At 50.7% G+C, this 25,593-nt stretch overlaps 1 protein-coding gene across 1 annotated transcript; it reads right to left on the bottom strand.

Annotated features, from left to right (window-relative positions):
* Window positions 1–1,722: 1,722 nt before the first annotated feature.
* Window positions 1,723–25,039, bottom strand: LOC104348084 (ubinuclein-1). The gene is made up of 17 exons (XM_009953277.2): window positions 24,628–25,039; window positions 22,873–22,959; window positions 21,833–21,928; window positions 21,416–21,550; window positions 20,879–20,982; window positions 19,743–20,181; window positions 16,999–17,069; window positions 15,692–15,821; window positions 15,348–15,466; window positions 14,729–14,857; window positions 13,673–13,816; window positions 10,624–10,674; window positions 9,412–9,454; window positions 7,854–9,080; window positions 6,222–6,474; window positions 5,814–5,903; window positions 1,723–3,343 (listed from the first exon to the last, which is right to left on the bottom strand). Exons 1-17 carry the CDS (start codon window positions 24,865–24,867, stop codon window positions 3,291–3,293), a joined length of 3,411 nt encoding a protein of 1,136 aa, XP_009951579.2. The 5' UTR covers window positions 24,868–25,039; the 3' UTR covers window positions 1,723–3,290.
* Window positions 25,040–25,593: the final 554 nt, after the last annotated feature.

Genomic DNA, 25,593 nt, shown 5'->3' with positions numbered 1-25,593 from the left:
TGATCTTTGCCTTCACAAGAAGATGCCGTTGCAGAGTCAAAGTTAAAAAATAAGACCGTTCATTTTAGCTGTTGAGACTTTTCCAAGAGGGAAATTGCTGAAGCAGCATTAGAGCCGGGACTAATTAGCAGCATTAGTGAACTGCACTAACGGATGGGACTGCAGCTGCAGGAAAACAGGGAATTACACTGGGATGGTACCAGGGGCTTCCACATCCAGAGCACACTCATTTCCTTTTTCCCAAATTTCAGCTAACACCCACACCCCAGTAAACTCTGCCATCAACAAGAGCGGCCGTAAGCACTCGCTGCATATCCATCCTGGGTTTGGGGATTGACACCGTTATTTTACCTTTGGGAATGAAAGGATCTCGCAGGATCACACCGTTGCTCCAGGGTCTGAACCCCACGTGTTCTTTCCAGCATATGTCAACTTCAGGCATCAGCAGGAGCACCGGGAATGAGGATATGCAATTCTACCACCACAATGGCTAGAAACAGCGCTGTAATTTACTTACCACCTAAGAGCCCCTAGTTAAAACAGTAAATAATTCATTACTGACTCAAGAAACAGATGACAAGAGGTGACCATCCAAGCTGAAACACAAATTCTTGAAAACAAAGTCACAAAACTAGAGGTAAGGAGAGAGAAAAAAGCATTCTGGAAACTTTGAAACAATTTATTCGGTTGTTCTGTACAAGATTAAACAGTTTTCATACCACCCCCACCATCTTCAGCAAGACAGTCCCAACACGCACCAAAAAAAAAAAAAAAAGAAAAAAAAAAAGAAAAAAAAAAAGAATAGTAAACCGCAGCTCTTACACCCCGAAAGGAACTGCCATACTAAGTGCGTGCCACGGGAGCCTCACCTCCCCACACCGTCACAAAAGTGTTGCAAGTTGCCTTCTCAAGGCAGAGCTGCAGACTCCCGGCTCCCCGTCAGCTGTCGGGACTCTGCGTGGTTCTGCCTTGCTGCGACTCTGCTCCGTACCACTCACTCATTCATTATAGCACATAAAGAAAAAAATATCCCACAGAATTTCCACCAAATAAACATTTCCCTGAGGCAAGAGGCTTCGCTAAATTCCTAGAAGGAGGGCATTCTGCTCTGGCCACGCACACGGGTGCTTCCCAGCAGCAGCATTCAAGTGAAAGCAAAGGGAGGGAGTAGAACCGGTACCTCGAGTCACTCGCTGAGAGTCCCTATCCTGCCAGGTGTTTGAACGCTCTTGCAACCACCATGGGAAGGGGAAGGTGCAAAGTACCTCTCAGGATTAGGCCTTCAACGGGAACCATGCGACACCCACTGCTCAGAGTCCATCAATAACTGCTGTGCTTAGTTTTAATAACACAAGTTCTGTCTTTGGCTCTTTTGCTACAACCTAGGTATTTTCTGTAAACAAATTTTAAATCTGAGCTGCATTTAAAAAAAAAAAAAAATACAAACAATACACTGATCTTGGGAAATTACGTATCAGCTCAAATTGAAAACAGTCCATCTTGGATCTTACCAAAAATGGGGAAACCTAAAGCAGATATTTGCTGGTATACTCAGTGTCAGCGTCCTTCCCCACAGCTCAAGAAGGAAGGCTGCAAGCTTTTGCTTGAATACCAGTAAAGTCTACGTGGATCAGCGCTACGGCTGCACGATGCAGATGTGGCTGTGGGGGCCTGAGAAAAGGCAGGCTAGGGGAAGAGCAGAAAGACCAAAATCCAAAGCGCTCAGTTGGAACCACGGCCTGCCCTTAGCTATGCACAGAGTGAAAGGGTGTGCTCAAAAGTGTTCAGGTCTAAAAGTTAAAACATTAAATTGACACACCTCACTTCCAGCTGGTCCCCATTCCTGCAGCGGTGGCAAGCACATGACCCTAGTGCAGAAATCATCGAGGAGAGCAATATCATTCTCTGGAATTCATTCATAAAGAAGAAATTCTTCCCTGTGAGGGTGCTGAGACACTGGAGCAGGTTGCCCAGAGAAGCTGTGGCTGCCCCCTCCCTGGCAGTGCTCAAGGCCAGGTTGGATCGGGCTGGGAGCAACCTGGTCTGGTGGAAGGTGTCCCTGCCTATGGCAGGGGATTGGAACTAGGTGATCATTAAGGTCCCTTCCAACCCACACCATTCTGCGACTCTATGACTAGTAGTGACCTTGGTTAACCTAGATCATGCCCTCTGCCCACCAAAGAGATCATAACTGACGACGCTAGGAAAGAATGGCTTTAGGGGAGGGTCTGGAACCCGCTTGCACACACTCTGATAAGAACTGGTGCTCTTGCTGGATTTGGTACTGTGTTCACAGCCACCAAGACACCACTGAAGTCCAGACAGTGCAGCTTTTTTTTTTTTTTGATGTGCAACCATAAAAAGCTCTATTAAATAAAACAGAATACATTTTAAATACAGCATGATTAAAAAAGGGTTGAGGAGCACACAAAATAGGGCTGAAATGTGTGTCACTAGTCCATTCTTGCTCCACCATAAAAGGCACTGGAATTATGTCTTCCTATACATATGACATGCTGAGAAGTGTCCCATTCAATCCAATGCATTCGATGGTAACGAGGATAAAACTGAGCAGGAAAAAAGCATTCCTTTGGAGGAAAAAAAAAAAATATTCAAAACCCAAAAGTAGTAGAATTCTCAAAGTCAGTGACTGCATCTAAAAGTGTCTCTCTAAAGAGTCTTCCTTCTCCTCCAGAGGGAATCAGGTGGTTCATTAGATTCACCACACAGGAAATGTTAAGTGCTCCAATTAACTGTAGCACAGTTCTACAGTACAATTGAAAAGTTAGTCAAATATCTTCAGAAAGCACTGGCAGTGCTAGAATTATCCAGGTAAACCCAAAGCAGAAGAAAGAAGCACCTGTCATACCCTCCCCTGGGAAACCAAGGAGGTAACTGGACCTGGAGGTACTTGGCAGATCCAGACACAGGTGGTGGGAATCCACTGCAAGAAAGCCAAGCCACCCACGTCTCCCTGCGAGTTCTAGCTCCTGCCAGTGCCAGGGAATGCGTGAAGGGCAGCAGCAATAAAACAGTGCTACAAAATGCTTCTCTCATCAGGGCACGGCTCAAGGTGGCCCTTTGTGTGGTGCTTCTCTCTGAAAGCCTCTGAGCAAACACAGCAATGCGTTCCTCACTGCAGTGCAGTCTCTCCAGTTGTCGTGAGGAAAAAAAAAAACAACAAACCAAAAAACCTCCAAATCAAAACCGACACAGGCCGTATCCAAAGTTCATGATCTGTTCCTCTGGGTTTTATCCTATGTGTGCTCTAGCTCCCCTCCTTGCAGACGTCACAACTTGCGCTGCTGTGCATTGGACCCTTTGCTGTGAAGTTGAGGAGCATCTGAAAGAAAATAAAACCAAGTGGGAAGGGGGGTCGGCATCAGCTCCACGGAGCTGCGGGTGGCCAGATCTCTCTGCACAGAAAGACCGAATTTTTCGCTTCCAGCATCGAGAAATTGAGGATAAGAGGGTGTGTTTGGAGACATCTCACAGCACATGGGAAGCACTGAGGGTCTCCTGTGGCCTCCCAGCAAGAGCCCCACGGCACAGACTCAGACAGCTAGCCTATGCCCTTCCCTAAGCACCATCCTGCCATGTCTCCCCATCTAGGAAACCCAAAATACGTGGCATTGGCTGCGCTGCACCCAAAGGTGGTTTGGTCACACCGTCAGTACACTGTTGCCGTTGTAATGAAGGCTTTAGGTGCCCACTACAGCAACAGGAACCATAGGAATTACCCACTGAAGTAACAGAAAGGAACAGACACAGAGGGAAAAGAGCAAATGCACTGAAGAGAGAAAAAGGAAGGCAATTTAAGGAAGCAGAAAGTTTTCCAGGAGCAATTAAAACTACCACCAGACTGTGATGAACAAATGGGTGTACCGAGAGGTGCCGTTAAGCAGCAGCAGCACTGAGCACCGTAGCGGCAGCTTCTTCTCCAGGACAAGGACAGTTCTTTCCATGCAAGCACTCAGTCCCAGCACGTCGCATTTCTAAAGCAAGCAGTCAGGGCCATCGCCACAGCACCAGCACGCAGGCACCCCCAGCAGTAAATGCAGCAGTGGCAACGCGCAAGCAAGCGCTGGATGGTCCTTGCTCAAACACCTTTTGATGAATGCTGGTAGAAGCACTTTCATTTAAGACATCGTTTCCTTGCATTTGTAGCAACCTCCCAACACACCAGAGTCCTCGCAGCTTTCGGACACAGCACTGCAGCTGTGGCCATCAGCTCGTACAGCCAGCCAGAGTTTATGCCACAAAACAAATTAATACATTTTAAGATTATGGCAGTCTCTTAAAGACCTACTGCGTTCTTCTACAAAGCACCACAATTGACAATATTCCCAGAGATGACAGAACTAAACTCAATCTCCAATCTCTGTCTGAAAACACGAAGTGAGAAAGCAAGTCCCTGCTGAAGCTGTCACAATGGTCAGTTTCCCCCTCACTTATTCCTAGTCACCTTTTGTCTACTCGCAGCTTCCAGCACTGTGTCCTGCTCAAGAGCTGCAGTTCATCAAAAAATTCTTCTGTTGTAAGCAACAGTGAAGTAACCACTCCAAATTCCCTCAGGGAACAGGACAGAGAACTCCTCAGCAACACAGAACACATTTCACATCCCATGGTCAAAACAGAATCAATCATCTCACTCTCCAGTAACCATGAATTTACAAACAGGAGGGAAGGGTCTGTCACACCAGTGATTGCTGCTAGAACCTCCTTCTGCTCCACCGCATTGGAGAGACAACCAACCTGCCTCAGACAAACTTCAGCAAAAGAAGCAAAACCAACAAATTCCTGGCATTTTCACCAGCACCCAGCACTTTCTCCAGCAAACAAGCCCTGTGCTCAGCAGTCGAGGGCATTCTAACCATGACTGCTACAGGAGGCTCCACGAACTCCAGGAGGTTGTCTGCACATCTAATGGCCTCAGTGCCACAATATTAGGTTGGCCCATCCGCTCCCAAATCAGGCTCATAGTGCCCAGTAAGACAATCACACAGGAGCAGGTACTAAGACCGTGGCAGTGCCGAAGAACGCTTGATCAAGCAAGCAGAAATGGCAACTACCAACGGGATAAGCAACTTCCCGGGGCAGACAAGCCCGATCTGCTGGCCCCGCATTTCAGTGCTCCAAACGCTGCACAGATCCCCCGACTTCCCTCCTTCCTCTGCAGGGCTGTACACACACTCACAGCCCACCAGGCAGGACCATTTATAAGCAGAGATGTTCTTTGGAAATCTCCTTTTTTATGCATTGTGGGCATCAAGCTGGGGCAGGAACAGGCTTAACTGCAAAACCAACACATTGTCAACACCCAGTCTCCATTTACACTACAAACTCGTCACGAAGGAGATGTCGGCGATTAGCTCGATGCACAGATGCAAGACATTCTGGTCTGACACACTTTATATAGGTCACCAATAACAAAACTCCACAGAGCCAGAACATTCATTCCTGGGCAGTCCTGGCAGACTGTGCATAAACATGCACAGCTTTAATCCTGGCAGGAGAATGCTTCACCACGACGCAGGCAGCAAAGCTGAGCACCTCCAGGAACCGACACTTCCTATCCGCACCGAGGGCTCATCATTCCAGAAACGTGCAGGTTTGCCCTGGCTAACTAACCAGGAAAGGACACGGAGGGCAACGCCTCGCTTTGTACCTCGGGGAGGCTGCGGGCTTTAGCGAGGACCGCACCGGTCGGACAAGGCGGAGAACCACTTTGCTTTCACCCCTAGAGGAAGTATCTGCTGAGATACAAGATGACTCAGGACGCAGAAGACAAAAACGACCGTCTGACAAGTTACCTGGCAAACTTTGCGGTAAATGAGTGGACAGGGCAGAATGTGGGAGTGGCGCTGCATGGTGGGGGCTGGAGTGCAAGCCAGCCAGAAGACCTAGAGAGAAAAACAAAGAAAGGAGAGGGGAAAAAAAAGGAACAAATACACATCGAAGACAGGAATGAGCAGAGGAGCTGCAGCAGTTAGCCTATAGCTCAGCTTCCAGCTATTGGGAATTCCGGGCTAGGCTATAGGGATGTGCCCAAGGTTCTCCAAACGCAACTGCTGGAGATATGAACGCATGAACTACAGCATGAAGCAAAAGCAAGAAAGATGAGTTGGTCTGCAATGGGTTAACACAGCAGAGCATCGGCATCTTGTGATTTGACAGCACAGGCACAAGTAACACACACATGTGGACGTGAGGATACTCACTGTGGCCAAGCCCGTGGTGGAAAGTTCCTGGAGCAGGTCCCGTAACTATTGCATCCTTTGATACTCCTGCTTTTGGGGAGGAGTCTGAACTGAAGGAGATGACATGAAGAGGGAAGGAATGAATAGGAGAGATAATACCTAACGGGGTGGAGCTCAGGGCAGCTGGCAGCTTTGGATTGCTGGACTTGTAGGATGGAGCCAGTACACTTAAGGAGGAAGAACTCGTTAGCAGCACAGCTCCACTAGTTCCTTTCTGAAAAGCAACAGAAAAAGTCAGTCAGGAGTGGGAAAACCAAGGCATAGCATCATTCATACTTAAAAGATGATCTGCAGAACATGGCGCGATCAAGAATTCCTCCTTGCAAGAAGCACCCTCCCAGCCAAGGCCCAAGAGCTGCCAATTCTTGAGGCCAGCTGGAGATGCCCAGGACACTGGCAACCCTCTTGCTGGATGCTACACTTGTCTAAACGCAGCCGTACTGGATTTGACTCTGTTATTCCCTTACTCGGGAACTGTGCCTCCATCAGGCAGAGGAAAAGCTGCCTGTGAATTCCAGGGAAGATGCTTCCTACGTGCTTTCGGCAGCACATCATTGCTGCCAACTCAAGGCACCAACGTTTGGTGCATCCCTGCACCCAAGAATGTGATTTCAGATCTCTCCCATGGAGAGAGACAGCACTGGGAATGCTATGGAGCGCTCTGTCTCAGTAACAGACAAGGCACATGGGCTGAGCAGCACACGGTTTCCAAGCCCACTTAAATATAGTCATTTAATTGCCCCGCTCTTTCTGCATGTCACAGAAGAAAGCAGGTATGAGCAGTCAACAACAAATTAATACGACAGCGTTAGGAACCATTAGGTTTTTGCTACAGATGAAAACTAAAGCCCTTATACCATTAAATACAAGGGCTCAATAAAAGTCTATATAGGTAACCAGGAGTCCTTCATGAGACATTATATCCCAATGAACTCAGACCCTGAATTCCACAGCGTGCCACAGAGCTCCTTTCCAAACATCATTTTAGCAGCTTATGGGAGTAACCAGGGAGCAACCGTGAACAGAGAGAACCCCCAAAGCAAGCTGGGTAAGCATCTTGATTTATAACACAATCTCATGACTGACCTATAGAATACATAAGGCGTGAGAAAAGTGGCAATGACACTAAAATTACCTGCGATAGTTTAAGGAAGGCCATGTTTGCAGACCTTATTAACAACAAATTGATCATTATCATTTTAGCTGATGTAATGATTTTTGGCTCTCGTGATAACTGGCCTTACTGCGCTTCCTCCTGACCCAAATGAGAGCCCTACTGTCCCTGTAAGTCACAAAGTCAGGGCAGGAACATTACACAGCCCATGCAAAAACTGCCATCTGGAAGGTGCCACAGTAGTTTGCTTAGTTGTTACTTTAAGCTGAAAATGAAAGCTTGAATTCTGGAGTGTAAGCCCATGGCAAAGGCCAGGACTTCCTAGCCTAAGCAGCCAAGTTCCAGACAGACATTCAAGAATTTCAGGAAATTCTTTTGAAGTCATCGCTTTACGGCAGGTCTGAACAAGTCTGGAGATGGCCTGACACAATGCCATGCGTTCTCCTCGCTTTAGGCTGGGCCAGCACACCCCTGCTTACCGGCACAGAGGTAGAAGATGCGGTGCTGCTAACAACAGCTGGCTTTAGGGAGGAGGTGAGCAATTTGGCCACCCCTTGAGTGCCCCCGCTAGAATCTCCGTTTGAACCTCCAGGAGGTGCCACCAGAGTCAGCTTCTGCGAAACAGGCGTCTTCTTCACCGAGGAGCTTGAGGACGGGCGGCTGGACGCCTGTCCCGAGGAAGGGGTCTGCACACTGGGCGGCAAGCTCCCAGAGGAGCAGCCCTGGTTTGCAGAAGCTCCAGATGAGGAACTGCTGGAAGAAGCCCCGTGCTTGGAGAGGGAACCAGAAACAAAGGGTGATTTGTAAGATTGTCCTGAAGAACTAGAGCCACTTGAGTGCTTTCCTGCGTAGCTGAGAGATGATGAGGACGAGCCTGGGCTCTTGTGGGAGCTGCTGGCGTTCTGGGTGCCACTTGGTGACACAGAGGAATGGAAGCTCTGAGCTTTGGTTGATGACTTGACCTGCTGAAGGAGAGAGCGTTGGGGCAGCGGGGAGGAGGACTTGGGATTCTGCAGTTTGACAAACGGAGCCGGGGAGGTGAAAGTTTTCTGTAGCTGGCTGCCTGAGTGAAAGACCTTCACCTGAGAGCCCGGCACCGGCATGGAGGTCTGAGGCCCGTGGCTTGGCCGGACCAGGCTGTGGTGCTTCTGTTTAGCCTGGTGTGCATCGGGAAGGATTTTGCTGGGGGAGGCTTGGCAGGAGAGCTCTTTGTAATTAGAGTTCTCGGTCTTTTTGTCTTGAGAAGACTGGCCCAATGCCAGGGCCTGCTCAGCCAAGAAATTTAGAGGAGACTGGAGAGAACCAGAGGATGATGTAGGGGAAGGGTTGGACTTTGGGAACGTCCTCTTCTCCTCTGAGGATGCAAGAGTTGGGATCTTCTCTGGTGGAGCTTTTGGAGCTCCAGGAAGAGTAAAGTCAGGGCTCCCTCCTGCTCTGCTGTTCAGCACAGCCAGTTCCTTTGAGACTGCTTCGAGGGAGGAAGTAGGGTTATGAATTAAGTCCTCATCCAAGGAGTCATCCATGAAGGTAGCAGAAGTGCCAGTGCTGCTGGCTGCTTGGGCTGTCCCAAGGGACAAGAGTTCCCTGGTTTGGGCACTGATGCCCAGAGCTCCTCCCTGGGGCTCTGAAGACAGAGCTAAGGTGCTGCTTGAGTGCATCGAAGGAACAGAAACCGACATCTTTTTATCTGGCTTGCAGGAAGATTCCTGGAACAAAGTCACAAGAGAAGGCAGAGTCAGAACAGAGGCAGGGTTTACTGCTAAAAAAGGAAGGGAAGGTTCCCGATTTGGGGATAAAAGGCAGAATAAGCAGGTTTGGTGCTTGCTGGCTCCCCGCCTCCCTCCCAACTGCTGCTGCCATCCATTTTAGCTGCTGTTCTAGTTGTTTTCTCAAGCCCAATACTGACTAGACCTATTTCACAGTACAACTTCCTTATACCTAACGTGGAGATACAAGGCTGAAATACAGGATTTCAGATGGCAGCCGCTTGACTCTTGGCATCCATCAACCACAAGAACCAGAAAACAAAGAACTCACCTTCACTTTCACCTTAGTAGGAGCTATAACTTTCTTCTTCGCCCTGTTTTGAGGGAGACAAAAGAAACATGGCTCACTGAATGCCTGCAAGGAAGCATCCAATTAGGGAGCACACTTGGGGCCTGTTAATGATGATCCACTGAGTCTTTTGCAAAGAACCAAGGGAACAGAGGCAGCATCTCAGGTTGCTAGGAGTCAAAACCACGATACATTTGGTTGCTGCTCTAGGAAGGCCCGACTCCCACACAAGGGAATGAACTAGGGAGCGGAGCAGAGTCTTGAAATGGCAGCAGAGCAGTGAAAGCACTCAACAGACACACCCTGCACCGGCTGCAGGGCTAGGAGCTACTACAGGAACCCGCTGCTGCCCTAACTACAGCAATACCCAGAGAGAAATTGATACAGAGACTGCTTTGGAGGAAAGTTACACACTTCTTTTAGGTTCCCAGAAGAAGTCAAGGATGCAAAAGCATCTGCCAAATTCACAGAAAATAGATCATTTGTTCTGGTCAGATGCAAACTCTGGTACAAGACATCCCTGAACTGCTGGAACGGTATGGCTGAGGGAAGGATGACTCTACACTCTATTTCATACTCTTTCTCACACTTCCCCTCGCTCATCCAGTGCCAAGAACAGGACCGTTTGTCAAACAGACATCAGCCTAAGTCCATATCGTCATCTATTATAGACTGCCAGCAAGATCCATAAGACCCTTTGGCATTAAAGCACCTGCCCAGCTGGATTCCAATGGCTCTCTTGGTTTGCCACCCAGAAGCCTGTTGCACCCATCTTCACTAGCTTGAGCTCCTTGTACCCTTCCTTTAAGCAGGCACCAAGACAGAGGGAATCCAGAATCCAGTAAGGACCGACTGAACAGGTAGCAATAATCACAGTGCTGGCAGCACACTCCATTTTACCTTGATCCCAGGGACCAGCACAGAGGCCTGACTCCAGTCTGTTGAACAAGGCCAGGAGGCAACCTGGCTTCCAAGTTCTTATCTTTGAGTTTACTGGAAGGCTAAAGCACCTCAGGAAGGCTGTTGTTGGGAGATATCACACACAAACAACTACTCTCCCTAGACCTCCCCAAAGGAAGCAGCGCCAAACTATCTGATGGGAGCCAAGCTCAGGTGCTCCTGCATGATCCACCCAGGCCCCAGGGAACGGAGTTCACCAGTTATCACTCCAAAGGAAGGCTGCGCGATACTCACAGGACTGATGTGAGGTGTCCGTGTACACGCCTGCTCTCCTTAAACAGTGTCCTAAGAAGGGAAGAGAGCAATGAGAAGTGATATCCAGCAAGACCCAGTAGAGCAGCTGGGATCACTGGAGACAGAGCTGCACAGTACAGCAGGGGACTTAGTGAAATTAAAATCACAGAGAGCAAACAAATATTCATCCCTTTTCCAGGCAAATCCTCCTGAACTCCCCCACACAATTCCCTCGCTGGGGAGCTACGCTTGTAGGCGCTGGAAAGGCCATTAAGGCAGTTGTTGGATAATAACTAAGGAAAAAGCTCTGCCAGCTTAAAACTAGAGAGGCAGTACAATCATTCAAGCTGGGCATCACTGCTGCCACAGATCATCCAAGCACTGGCAGATCATACAAGAGCTCTTCATCCACTTCAAGGGAGAAAGGTTACCTTCCCCTCCCTCAACTACAGCAATAGGGACAAGAAGCCTGCGCACGTCGTGCGTCTCTGTTGCCTTCGTGTCCCCAGCAAACAGCTGAGATGACTTCTTAAACACAAGCACAACCACTCCTGTCAACAACTGACTAACCACAGCCAATAAAAAACATCCATCCAAAACCCTCGACTACTGAGGCGAAGTAAACCAGAATCTCACATAAACACGGTTTCACCTAAACCAGCTGCCACCTTACATCTCAGGGTGAGAAGCTTATAAACACACCTCCAGTACAGGCATGTTGAATACACTTCCCATCTGCTGTTAACAGCTCGACAAAGACTTTTTTCATCCTTTTCCTTTTAAAAAGCAAGCTCATTTTAGCCTTCTCTTCTGTTAATCGCCTTGTAGTGCTGAGAAAACAGAATCACAGCAGGGCCTCCCTGAAATTATACACAAAGGCACTACTCTGTCCATCTCCAAGGTCGTCTAAAAAAACAAACTTCTGTGATCATGATAACAGTGCATCAAGCTTCCTTGTCCATAAAGTTGTTTACAATTCTCCTAGTGTTGCCAAGCCCACCCCTCCATGTCCGTGCAGCTGTCAGTCTGCCCTCTGCCTTTAAACCACCAAGTCATAGAACAGCTCAAGTTGGAAGGGACCGATAAAGACCATCAAGTCCAACTCCATCAAGTCCCAGCAGGAGAAACCATTGTCCCTGAGCCGCTGGAAAGCAGCCAGGAAAACTGCTTTCATTCAGTCCTCCTGCAGTTAACTTCACTGGAAGGCCCGCTTACGCTGAGCCTTAGGTGAACACCTGAATGCCTCAGAACAGTTTCACCCACCAACTAGGGGCAATTTTTCATTTCCTTTTAAATAAAAGTTTCTAAAACCTGGCAAGCTGAGACCCTCAGGCTGGTAATATCTTCATTAGCCAAGCAGGAATCTGCACCTACCTCCTAATGCCATCGTTCAGCTCCCACACACTCCAACACACTGCAGCCAGGCACATCGCTGTACTTCAGGTGCACGTGCCACTGCAATAATGGCCACCGACTTTGCCAAATCACTCTGTAATGTGCTACTGATACTTACTGCTCTTAAGAACTGGTACCTACTTCTTCATTTATCCCCCGTGAAACCCAAAAAGCAAATTCAGCAGAGAGAAGACGACAGTGCTGCCCAGCTCTTTGAATGCAAAGAGACAGAGATTCCAGCAGCAAGACTGTACATTGTCCTTTCCTTAAAGCTATTGAGCAAAACAAAGCAGGCCAGAAGCTGATGACAGTCCCAGCAGAAGGACTCTCTGCAACTGCCAGCTCAATGGCGTGGATGATGGAGGGCATGAAAGAGCAGGAAACAGCAGTAAAGACACCAGATCGGGTAAAGAAAACCACACCAAATTCCTGCTTACTTTGCTGACTCTCCGATGTGTCTAGTGCAAGTCCGTAACCCCTAAAAATTTCTGCTTTGCTTTCCTTTGGGAATCCTCTAGGGAAGACTTCCCAAAGTGTCTGAAGTGTATACTTTGTGAGACAGATTACAAAGGGATCCTTTGTAACACAGATTCAAGAAACCACAGGCCAGTCAGCCCCACCTCAGTCCCAGGTCTGCCTTGTATCTTGTCACGGCCAGTGGCAGCCATCAGAGGTCAATGCAGGGGCCAAGACCACTCCACATTTGTCATTTACAACCTGGGCGACAGCACAGACTGCACTCAGTAAGTTTGAGGGTGACATGAAAACAGAGGGACATGGGAAAATATGTTGGAGGGCAGGGCTGCCATTCCCAGGGACCTTGACGAGCTGGAGAAAGGGGCCAACACAAAGCTGGTGAAGTTCCACAAAGACAAACGCAAAGTCCTGCAGCTGCGATGGAATAACCCCATGCAGCAACACAGGCTGGGTGCCAACTGGCTACGTGGCAGCCTTGCAGAAAAGGACCCGGGGGTGCTGATGGACAAGTTGAATGTGAGCCACTGCTGCAAGGGTGCACTGCTGAGAGCTAACTATATACTGGCAGGTATTAGCAAGAGCACAGCCAGCAGTTCAAGTGCTTGCTCCCCTCTGTTTAGCACTTGTGAGGTCACATCTGGATACAGCATCCAGTTTCAGGGTCCCCACAATACAAGAGAGATGTCAACAAACTGGAGACAGTCCAGAGCTACTGCGATGGCAGAGGAACAGGGAGACAGGACAGACAAGGAGAGGTTGAGGGAACTGGGTGTGCTTAGCCTGAAAAATGAGAAGACCAAGGAAAGATCTAAGGGAAGTCTTCCACCACCTAAAGAGCAGCAGGGATGGGGAGCCACAAAGAAGATGGAGCCAGACCTTTCTCAGAGGTGCACAGTAAAAGGCAAAAAGAGGCAATAATCAGTTCGGTGCAGGAAGGGTATTTCTGATTGGAAATAAGGAGAAAAGATTTAGTGGCGAGTGATTAAGTACCAGAACAGGGGCCCAGAGATGCTGTGGTCATCTCCATGCTTGGAGACTTCCAATACTCCACAGGACAAGGCCAGGAGCACTCTGACCTAACTTTGAAGCTAGCCATTCTTTGCAGGGCTAGGACTCACGACCTTCCAAGGTCCCTTAGGACAAGGAATCCCTGGAGCACAACTTGGTTCTTGCTCACCTGGCCTGCATCCAGCCTTTTGGCCAAAGGGGCTTCACCTCTCCATCTAGGAAGGTCTTCACATAATCCTCTAGAGACTGAGCCTTATTCTTGTCAAGGTCATAACCATCCAACTTAATCTTCACCAAGTGGCAAAGCAGCTCCCTGAAGAACAGGAAGATTTCAAATATGGTTACGCGGAGTCACTTGCCCCACTTGGAGGTCACTGTGTTTATCCAGGGCTGCATAAAGACGCCAGGACACACCTGGCTCTGCGTGACCCCTCGCTAACAAAACCCACCCTGCACTGCCTCTGCAAGGAAGGGGAAGGGAAAGGCACATTCCTCACTCCCTGTGTGCAGGCACCTCGATGCGCCACGGGAGGAAAGCCTTCTTATCCCTTCCCATTTCACCTCCCCAAACAGCAGAGGCAGTAAACCAGTGCCAGAATTACAGGCGTCAGTCACAACCGCAGAACTGAACCTCTCTGCAGACCTTCGTGCCCAGAGGCAAGGAGAAGGCAGAGAACGAAGCTTGCTTTCTTCTAAAGGAACCAGCCATCTATGGAGCAGCACCCCAGTTTGTCACAGACCAAGACGGAAAAGACAGCAGGAGCGACCCTCCTTTTACCCTCTGTCACTCTCCCCTCCTCCCAGCTCTCTCTTCTTTCTGCCAGGGGCAGCAATCCCCGTTAGCGTGAGCTGCTTTCACAACCAGAACCTAGTCTGGTTAAGAGTCTAGTCTCTGGGATCCCAGCAATTCAGCCAAGCTCCTTCCTTTCCCAAAGATCTGCCCCTTTCTTTTGGCCTCTGCACACAGGCTTCACAGCACTTCTCTCACAGTTGGCCTGTGCCTGAAATCAGCTTAATTTTGCCACGTCTATAAGGGTGAGATTTAATAAATGCAGTAGCGGCTTCCATAAACAGCACAGCCTGCCACAAACCTCCAAGCTGACTGTTACTGCAGATGATCAGCAACACCGCTCTGAAAACAAGATACAAATACCAAAATGCTTCGCTTCCAACTGCATAGAATAAGACAAGTCACAGGTTCACTTACTATCCAAATTATGCAAACCTGATTTCATCATTCCATTGAAATTTCTTTCGTGGTCCCATGACACGCTTCCCTCCCTTTTCTTCATCCTCATCATCATCTGAACAAACTCGATCTCGCTGCTCTTTGTCCTTTTCTTCTTCCAGCATCCTAAAATGGAGACAGAGATGACGTGGAAGTAATTGTTCCAGATATTCAAGGACAGGATTAAGTATTTCTGAACGTTGTTCCAAGGTCTCAATAGTCAATGGTAACACACACAAGGGAAAAGAGCCTAAATCCCTGGCTTCGGGTGCAAGTTGAGCTGTGTGCTCAAGGTTAAGAAATCTCCCAATATTGGGCAATAGAGACCACAGGACTAATCCAGCCTTAATGTTCTCTGACTGCCGTGTTCCTAAAGACAGGCCCGCACAGAAGTGAAACCCTCCAGCCAAGTTCTGGTCCCACCAATGTTGCTGTAGTTGGCATTGCCATAGATAGCACAAAGAACACACGCAGCTTAATTAGGCCAATTAATGCCCATCAGCAATACTTGACTATAGAAGAAAAAAGGTGGTAAACGGCATGAGAGCAGCCCAGAGGCCACAGGGAGCCTGCTGGGAAGAGCTGCAGGTGCACAACGAGGAAACGAGGAGCTTACTTGGCAAACCTGGCCTGAGTATGGGCTTGACAGTCCTCCTGGTACTTGGCCATCTGCTCTGGCATGGCCCTTCCAATGGCTTCCTTGAGCTTCTGCAGAGGTTCCTTCAATCGGCCACCCTAGAGCAACCACAGGACAGACTCAAGTCCCACCTGGCATGTTCCAGCCAAGACACCCAAGTCTGGCAGGTCGACACCCGGCCAGTTCGGAATCCGCACCACCACATGTGGGGCCTGAACCACGCTCACTGGAGGACCCCACTACGTCAGGCAGACAACAACTGGGCTCTGCCCATCAGGGGGAACATGCACACCCAGCAGGGCACTGCTGCCCGGTTCACTCACCTGCTCATGGAGATAAAGCTTACGGGCGCGCTTGACCAGAGTGTCCTTACTGCAGGGGAAGAAAGCAGCCAGATGGGCGTACACCCCGGACCGGACCTGGCTGTTCAGCTCCCGGGTCTGCAGCTCTATGCTGAAGAACAAGACAAACACAGCGTTGACCAGGGACCTGCCAGGGCTTCTCTGAGCAACAGAAACACAACTCAGAGGCAACCTGGGGAGCTGGAGGCAGGGAGAGAGGGACAAGGTACAAGCCAAACTACATGACAGTTCTTGAGATAGTTTAGAACTAACACACCCAAGCCCTTTACGCCAATCATTGCCTTTTCATCAGGTTTCAGAGTAGGGGGAAAAGGAACAGAAGGACGTCAGCAGCCCCATTTGTTCTGCAGTTCTTCCTGGCAGGTGAAGGGCAGAAGCTTCAGGCAATGAAAGGAGAGGGACACACGGCTTATGTCAGGTACTACGGTGGTCTAACTCAGGGTAACAGAGAAGCCAACTTTATCCCTTGGGCTTGACCTGACTTCCCAGGGAGCAGGTTAGAGAAGTCAGGGGGTGCCAAACCCGCTGACACAGTTTGATACAACTTGGGCAACCAGCTTTTTAAGGCACCTCCCGGTGTCAATAACATGTGTAAAAACCCCTAACTGATGCTACCACAAAGTCATACAAATCCATCAATCTCTTCCGAATGTGGTTCAAGGTATCAGTTTGACAACAGATTAGGACTGTTTGTGCAGTCAGCACTGGAATGCTGAAAGGTGGCAATTGCCACTTGAAGGGAATTGCCAAAGGGGAGTTCAGGAGTCTGTTTCCCTCTCGTTTCAAGCGTCACGATAAACCTTCATGAAATTAAAGCCTCTGTGCGAGTCTGATTACACTGCGATGATCACAAAGCTGCGTGCATTCAGCAGCCTTCTCCAGGCACTTGAAGAAGAAAGAAGCCATTGTCAACAGCTGCGTGAAGCACCACTGGCATTCGATAATTGGGGCACTCCAAAACACAGACCAGTCATGGAGTTCCTCCAGTGTGCACAGAAAGCCAGCTGAACATGGCAGCCTCATCCCAGCCTTATCAAGCATAATCTGGGAGGCCTGGATACACCTCCAGCATTCTCCTACCTCAGTTACACATCATATTTCAACTGAAAGCCTTTTCTAGGAGACTTTCACACTATCCTAGGCATGTTCTCCATGGAGGACCTCTATAAGGACACCCCCACCACTCCTGCTAAACCCACTCCTGAATTTACCAAAAATGCTCTGCCTAATACTCTCCTTTCCCACTCTTCTCCCCAGGCACCACTTACTCCAGTATGATGCTGTTGATATCCTGAGTGAAGAATCTCTGTTTGCCTTCTCCCTCTGCAGCTCTGGCAGCCTGGAAGTTCACAAATAACACAAGTCACCCTCAGTTCAGAAAGACTGACAGCCACAAGCAACCAAGTGGGTTTCAAGTCACTCCAGAAACACTGTAAAACGAGGCACAGTTCGATCCCACCAAACTCTGCACCAGCCACCTGCTGTAGGTGGGCTAAAAGCTGCCACAATCAACAGACAGAAGAGAGATTGTGTCCTCTCCTCTTACACCTCCTCAGTTCAAGTCCAACCCTGCCATCTGAACTGGTAAGACCATGTCCTACCCAGAGACCTTCCCATTCTGGATTCTCCTGTCCAGATGCACCACAGTCAAGTGCAGTGGAGTTACTACACCGGAGTGAAGATCCCTCCATGTAACGGGGCAAAGGAGATGGCTTGGTGGCAACCGGCTTCTTTGGCATAGGGAGAAGGGACAGTTCCAGGGTTTTACTTCACTTTAGAGCTGTTAAAGATTGAGTAATATGAGCATAGAGCTTGTCCCTGGCACAAGAAAGATCACCCCAGTCACGTTTAATGGGGTCATGGATACTTCTCCCCAGGCTTTCTACACCAACCTGGATACTAAGCCAAGAAACCAACAGAAAGAGCAGGAGGCACAGGGGATGTGTTACTTCCAATCAACAACATGGAAACTAAAAAAACCAAATCCCATTCAGGAAGCTTCCTGAGCTGTGACTGCAGCACACACAGCCCGCCCAAAAATCATACCCATGGAAAGTATGTCCAGTGGGAAAAGAATTCCAAGAGATGAAGGAGATAATAGACAATTGCCAAGGGCTTTCAGTCTCTCCCGAGCGGGGATGTAAACAAAACTGGGATTCAGCACAAGGCATCACATCAAGTCAGTGACTCCTTGCATGGGAAAGGAGACCAGGAGAGAAGGGCAGCATTTTGAAATCTCCTAATTTAACACTCCAAGGCTGAGGCTGGTAAGCAATTCATTTATGCACAGAAGATGTACATTCCTCCCTGGCAGCAGCAGCTCACAGACAGCTGGTGATGTCAAAGGAGAAGGCTCAGTGCTAATGAGTATCCTCAACAGGAAGATTCTTTTAGGAAGGAGAGGGTTAAATCACTTCAAGTAGAAGGGGAAATGGCGGGAGGCTCCATTTAACTCCGGAGATTCGACCACCTGCTGGTATGGAAGAGACCCAGCTGTCAGACAGAGCTATGGCACCTCTTCATCCCCACCTGCACAGGGTTCCTGTCCCTGACAAAATCCTGACTGACCCAGAGGCTTCCATTTAGTCAATCTTGTATTTCTTCTCCTTGGTTTCTTTTCTTAACACACACAGGCCAGTAACAAGAGACACAGCAGCAGGAAAGTCTGCGCAGGGAAATCTGTGGGTAGTCTGCTATCCCACTGTCTGGCAGCAACATAATGATTAACTCAATATCAGGGGAGCCTCCATAACATCGTCCTTTAACTCAGCTATAGGTCAGAAACAGCTGTTTTGGTGTCTTCTGCTCACAGCCTGGATAGCAAAGAGAAACACCCCTGGAGAGCCCACTCTTTTCATCAGCTGTGGCAATACTTTTTTCAATTCCTCCTTCTCTTTCATCTGCTCACCACCACTATACACACTTAAAATTTCACAGAACACAGTTCTCTCTAACAGAAGCTTATCTTTAGCAACAGGAGTTATTAAAGAAGAGATACTTAAATAACAGGTGCTCTGACCCAATGTGCCCCAGAAGGCAGAACGCACGCAGAGGTCTATGAGCACCAATTACAACTTCAAATCAATGTTTAAAAACAGCACTAGTAGCAGGAACAAAACACCTCAGCATTTGTTGACAGGCTGGTGGTGACAGCCCTCACACCAGAGAAGCCCCACATTCTGAGACATGCCAGGAAAGGGATCCCTGACCAGCACCCAACGCTTTCCCGCTTCTCCAGAACAGTGCTTCCCAAAGCACGGCACAACATTTTGGAGAAGATGGGCAAGACCCACAGGAGTCCAGTTGGTCAAAGGACGTGGGATCACCCTTCTAATATATTCTTCTGCTTAATATATTCCCCTCCCTAAACGGTACCCCAACACTGAGATGTTAAAGATGGGTACAAAACTCAAGTCGCCACTGATGCAGCGCCAACGTGGGAGATGCCAAATTGCACCCATGCTTCAGTGAAGGCATCTGCCAGCGCACGACAGGGGAAACGGTTCTAACAAGTCCTCAAGCCCCATCTACTGGGCTTTTCATGCCTTCTCACACTGCAGAACTGGTAAGGCTTTCCAGCTGCACCCACTTCTTTTACAGAGAGAACACTGCACGACACTTCACAGACACTGCCTGGACCGTCACAGCACCTGAAACTACCATGGTGGAATTTCGAACTCATTAGTTTACATTTTAAGTTCATTCACGTTAAATTGACTTTGGAAATTACCTCTTGCATCAAGTCCAGACCTTGCCAAGAGAGGGAAAGTAGCCACGCTGGCAGGTGCGATGCTGAGTGTTACACTCAGCAGACCCCAAGGCCAAGGACTTTGACACCACCTCTCATCCAGGTGTTCAAGAAAGTGACTTGGCCATAAGAAAAACTGGGTGACACAAAGCTGTGATCCCACTCCCCACTGCAGCGTGCTCTGTCTCTGGGTGAAGCTCCAGCAGAGGTGTGCTCCCCTCCAGCAACCGCACAATCCTACTGCCCCGCCACAAACTGCCGTACCTGAGCCAGTTCTTTGATGCGTTTCTCCAAAGGGACTGGCAGGCCTTCTGGGAGGGATGGCGGTTGTTTGACATCCTGCTCCAAGCCCGCCCCGATCGGATCACTCCCATCCTCCACATCAGGAAAGGGACTCCCTGCTGGGGACTCACTGAGGAGCCGCTCCAGGTCCAGGTCACTTAACGAGTCCACGGCTGTTGCTGCCTGAAGCAGGTCGTTGTCACTGGCATGGCCGAAGAGCGAGAGCAAAGGGTCAGCCATCGCCTCCAACTCCCTCGGTGCTGGAGCTTCTGCCGGCGAAGGAGTCACCACTTTCTGCTCCTCATCTTTTTTCTTCTGAGCGTCCTTCTCCTTCTGAAACTTCTTCAGCATCTCCTTGACACTAAGAGCACCAGAGTATTTCTTCTTCTTCTTCTCCTTACTCGCATTTAACGCTGTAAAGCTGTAAACAAAGCACGGAGGAGGAAAGGAAAGAGAAATGAACACAAGATGAAGGGAAAGAGAGGAGCAGACCTTCCTCCCAGCTCCCTTCAGCCATAGCCACCAAACCCGGAAAGTCTCAGCCCCTTAACCCATTACACCAGGACAGATATTCCATGGCCTCTTAAGGTCCCACTGCTTGTTCAGCTTGAAGAGGAGAAGGCTGTCCCCCCTCACTGCAGAGACACGATGGAGCTTAAAGTATCTCCACCAAGTTCCACTCTTATTTAGCTACGAGCATTATTCCAGCAAGAAAGACTGGGCCACGTGCAAATGCTAGTGTAGAGGAACTGAAGCAAGAGAGAGTTCCCATGACAGCAGCTTGAAGCTTTTGTCCTGTTAAAGCCAGGACAGCAAATTCCTATTCCTTCTCTTCTGTTCCCACCGTTAGTGCCGACACAGAGCTCCAGAAACACCACCACTGAAGCTGGCTCTGCCCCTCTTGGCTCGCACACTCTTGCTGGGAGCTGTGCTCCTTCCCTCATCATCGCCTGCCTTTTTGCTCCTGTGTTGGAGGCAATGGGGGTGCACCTGCTGGTGGTTCTGCAGTGTGCGCTCAAGCCACCCGCACTGCAACAGCCACTACTGCAGCGTAGCAATTGCCACCTCCAATGCCGAAGTGAGTGCTCGAGCAGGCAGCATTCCCTTCCCCACCTTACCCAGCTTTGGGAAACTTGGACTTCTTGGATTTCTTTTCCTTGTCATAAGAATCATCTTTCTTCTTCTTCTTCATTTTCTCACCTCCATCTTTCAACTTCCGCTTCTGCAGAGGGTTAAAGCCCAGTCACAATCCACGCAGTTCCCCCAATCCAAGCAGCTCCCCCAACCCTACCTGCACCCCCAGAGCCCCTTTGGGCCCTCTCCCAACAACACGAGAACAGCTCCTTCCCCACTGGACCCAGTCACCCAACCCCAGACATCTATCGCCGCGCTCCTGCCACACACCGGCTTCGACCTCTCGCAGCGCCCCCGGCTTTTACACTGGAGACGACCCCTCCAGCACGGGGAAGGGGTGCCAAGGGCTCCTGCGGGGTCCCCTCTCCACTGCCTCCCTTCGGCACTGTGAAGACAGGGCTGTCTCGAGCAGACAGGGCTGCCAGAGAGGAGGACTCATTGCCCAGCAGAGTCACACCCTTCATGCAGCAAACCCACCAAGCTCTGACACGGGAAATCGTCGAGAAAGCTGGCTTGCTGACCTTGGGACACTTCTTTTTTTTCTCTTTAACATAGTCATCTTCAGACTCAGACGCTTGTCGAAATTGCAGTGTCCCTGAGTTGATGTAAAACCCTCCATACTTCGTAGTAAGAGAAGCCGGAACAAGCTCATCGTACTGGAAATAACAGAGAAGGATCTATTGGCACCGTGAGCTTTGTCACTGGATCCCGTAGCTGAGCTGCCTGGAGAACGGAGGGGCACGGTGCTGCCCCAAGCACCGCCGGGGCTGTGGACACGCCTGCTGACCAGCATTCTCCTGCCGTGCGGCTGCCCCAGGACCTCCCTGCCCCAGCCCTGGCTGCTCCTGCCTCGCACCCACCTCGGGTTCTCCCCGGCTGCCAGCTCAGCTCCCCGGGCAGCTGCCTTGGACCCCCCTCACGCCTGCCCCAGTACTCACCGCTTCCGAGTTATCGATGAACGAGTCGGACTCGTCGTACCCGTACCCCATGTCAATCAAGTCCTGGATACGGTCCTTTCGGCGTCTCTTGCCGCCCTAAACAAGAAACGCCTGACGGTGTATTCATCTTTCTTGTCCAAGTCCCATGGGGACAGCCCTGACAGACAACCCTGACACTGGCTCCAGTAGGGCAGAGGGAACGAGCTCTCTCTTGCTGCTGGCAGCAGCAGCACCAACCCAGCACCACCTCCCAGCAGACTGCAATCTCAGGATACGCTAAATCCAGTTTTAGGCCTTGTCACATGGAACCCAAACCAGTGCAGCCAAATGAAACAGAATGCTGCCCGGCCAGACCGGCTGACTTTGTGCCAGCAGACTTGACGCCGAAATGCCTCTGCATCCCTTCCAGACTGCAGAGGTGGCCTGTTCCTTCGTAACTGCCACACACTCGGTACAAACTCCGTCCTGCGCACCTCAAACATACCCACAGTGCATCGGGATGATCCAGAGCTCAAATTCACCTCACAAGGCAACAGAGCAACTCGCTGTCCAAAAGCGCCAGTTGTAAAACATAACGCAGTTTTATTGCCGTCCACAGAAGCAGAGTGAGAGGAAGAACAGAGAGGAAATGGGTAACAGAGAGCAGCATCTCTCGCGCTACCCAGCAGGCAGCAGGCTCACCAGATCACTGTGCATAGAGACATTAGAGATCACATTGTGCCACAGTGACAAGGCCACAAAATTAATTTTGGCTTAAGAAAATTAAATTTTATAAGTTACAGTAAGTCACTTGCCACTACAAGTGAGAATGTTATTCACTTCAATCAGACTCATCTGATTCAACAATGGACGTGAACTACTTTTGTGGACCACAGCCCTGAGACAGAAAAGGAACGTGGAAAACAGCACCTTCCAGCCCAGAGAAAGGACTGCAGGAGAACAGGATCAGAAGAGACAACGACCATGAAATACTACTGGCTGAGAGCTGAACAGCACGGCCCATTCTAAGAGATAACATAATAGAAAGAACAAAAACATACGTATTTTTCTTCAAACTTCCTAGCAAGAGCCTCCACTTTATGCCTTTCCTTTTCCTCATCATTAAAGGGATCCACAGGGTCTTTCTTCTGTAGAAATAAAAAGAGAGACAACCATCAGAATCAGCCCTGTCACGATGCCACCCAAACCCCAGGCATTAAACGACAAGCACATCCAGGCAGAAGCTCACAAATTAACCTTTACCACAGCATTTAGTACAGAGATGTTTAATAACTTCATCAGTGACACAGACAGGGGCATCGAGTGCACCCTCAGCAACTTCGCAGATGACACCAAGCCGAGTGATGCGGCCAACAGGCCTGAGGGATGGGATGCCGTCCCGAGGGACCTGGACAATCTGGACAAGTGGGCCTGGGTGAACCTCATGAGGTTCAACAAGGTCCTGCACCTGGGTCAGGGCAAGCCCCAGGATCAATACAGGCTGGGGGACGAAGGGATCGAGAGCAGCCCTGCTGAGGAGGACATCAGGGTGCCGGTGGATGAAAAGCTGGACCTGAGCCAGCAGTGTGTGCTCGCAGCCCATAAAGCCAAACGCATCCCAGGCTGCATCAGGAGCAGCGCAGCCAACAGGTTGAGGGAGGGGATTCTGCCCCTCTGCTCTGCTCTGGTGAGACCTCACCTGCAGGGCTGTGTCCAGCTCTGGGACACCCAGCACAAGAAAGCCATGGACCTGCTCGAGCAGGTCCAGAGGAGGCCACAAAGATGCTCAGATGCTGGAGCACCTCCCCTGTGAGGACAGGCTGAGAGAGCTGGGGGTGTTCAGCCTGGAGAAGATAAGGCTCCAGCGAGACCTTACAGCAGCCTTGCAGTGCTTAAAGGGGCTACAGGAAAGGTGGGGAGGGACTCTTGATCAGGGGGTGTGGTGATGGGACAAGGCCGAACAGTCTTAAACTATTCCAGATCAGGTTGGACAGGGCTCTGAGCAACCTGATCAAGTTGAAGATGTCCCTGCTCACTGCATGGGGGCTGGACTCAATGAGCTTTAAAGGTCCTTCCAGCCCAAACCAGCCTATTATTATTATGAGCATCTCTAGGTTCTGGGTGCTCTCTCAGCTGGTTCTGTACCTGCCTCTGCTTCTCCCAACCCTCAATCCAACCCAAAAGCAGCAGGAACCATCAACTCGCTGCTAAACGGCTCTGAAGAGCACTGGTAAAAAGCAGCAGAATCCAACCAACTCGCTTGTCACAGACAAATACCCCTTCTACATGGTTCAGATGCTGCAGAAGCTTGCGTGCCCTCGGGGCCTGAGACATGGCTCTCCACAGGCCAACACAACTGTCAGACAACGCCTGAAAACACCATGTCCACCACACAGGGGGAGAAATTCATGTGCAGCTCAGCAGGGTCCCCAACACAGTGACAGACATAGAGCAGGGAAGCATCTCTCCCCTCGATGTCCCTTGCAAAAGAGCTCCTCGGAGCTGCTAGCAAGCCAGCTACCAAACCCACTGCACATCAAGCGACTCGAAACCAAACGAGCGTTACGTCCCACTCTGCCACCAACATACCACCCTTCTGACGTGACATTCCACGACAGGCCAAGCAATCCTCACAACAAGAGCCCCTGCCTCGATGCCAGTTCTCCGCCCTGCGGGATGACTGCCCACCCGCCCCCCACCTCCTGGCACCTCACAGCCAACTCACGACACACGTGCAAAACAGCCTGAACACGGCAACGCTGGAACAGCCTTTGCGGTCCTCAGGTACGACACAGGGTCCCCATGAGGACACTGACCTTGTCTCCCGAAGAACCACCTTTCACTTTCCCACGACAACTCTTCAACAGATCTGGGTAGAAAAATTCTGGACAACGTTTGTGATCCGGCTCAAAGAGAGTCAGTGTGATTCGAACAGCTGTCGCAGGCGGTTCAGAGTCCTGGGGCTGCTCTCCATCTTCTTTCCGAGACCTCTTCAAAAAGCTGCCGCTCAGCGGGCCGTGGAGAGTGGTGAACGAAACCCTGTGGGGCTCCGTCATGGCTGCGGCCAAGTCTTACCAGTCCTCATGGCATCGTCCCCATGGCATCAGAAATAGTCCGCCCCGGCTGCACAGGCACGGATGTCACCAGCCGGGTACGGGCAGCGGAGCACCGCGGCAGCAGCACCAGGGGCTTGATTCCGAAGTTTGGCTGGGAACTGACAAAGGCCCGTGCTGCCAGCGCTTGCTGCGAGCGAGAGAGAAGGAAAGGCGTCAGGGCTGGCACCAGCCTTCCCTCCCGCGCTGGCAGCCCCCCGCGTCGCCACTCCTCTCCACCCCCAGGGCTCTAGCTTCACACCCCACCGCTCCCCTGCTCAAGGCTGCGGGAAGCACGGCTGGCGAGGGAACCCAAGGGCCCCGCCGCACTTGCCGGGACACGGCCCAGCAGCCTCGGGCACAAACGCCGGCCTGGGTTGCACCGCCCCGGGCCAGAGGCTCCGCTCCGGCCGGCAGCTCTCCCGCTGCACGGAGGGAGGCCCGGACCCCCGCGGCCCGGGGAAAGTGACCCAGTCCCTGGCACACGTAGGGGGCGGAGGGGAGCCCGGCGGCTGGCTGCGCCGCCGGAAGGAGCCCCGGCCGCGCCGAGAGGAGACGGGGCCCTGGTCCCGGGGGAAGAGCCCCGGCCGCTCACCGGGAGAGCGGGCCGCGGGGCTGAGGGGGGAACCCGGGCCCCGGTGCTGAGGAGAAACCGAGGCCGGCCGCGCCGCCGGCGAACGGGCCGCGGGG

Source organism: Leptosomus discolor, chromosome 14 (assembly GCF_034619465.1).
Source record: "Leptosomus discolor isolate bLepDis1 chromosome 14, bLepDis1.hap2, whole genome shotgun sequence".
Lineage (NCBI taxonomy): Eukaryota > Metazoa > Chordata > Aves > Leptosomiformes > Leptosomidae > Leptosomus > Leptosomus discolor.
The sequence above is the reverse complement of the archived record's forward strand: the minus strand, read 5'-3'. Positions and strand labels throughout refer to the sequence as shown.

What these genes read in the sequence shown, in the direction of transcription:
- LOC104348084 (XM_009953277.2), bottom strand. Translation starts at nt 24,867, where the DNA reads ATGACGGAGCCCCACAGGGTTTCGTTCACCACTCTCCACGGCCCGCTG. An exon ending in GTGGTTCTTCGGGAGACAAG is followed by an intron (nt 22,960 to 24,627) that starts GTCAGTGTCCTC and finishes TTATTTCTACAG; the next exon opens with AAGAAAGACCCTGTGGATCC. An exon ending in GCATCAAAGAACTGGCTCAG is followed by an intron (nt 17,070 to 19,742) that starts GTACGGCAGTTT and finishes GTGAACTTCCAG; the next exon opens with GCTGCCAGAGCTGCAGAGGG.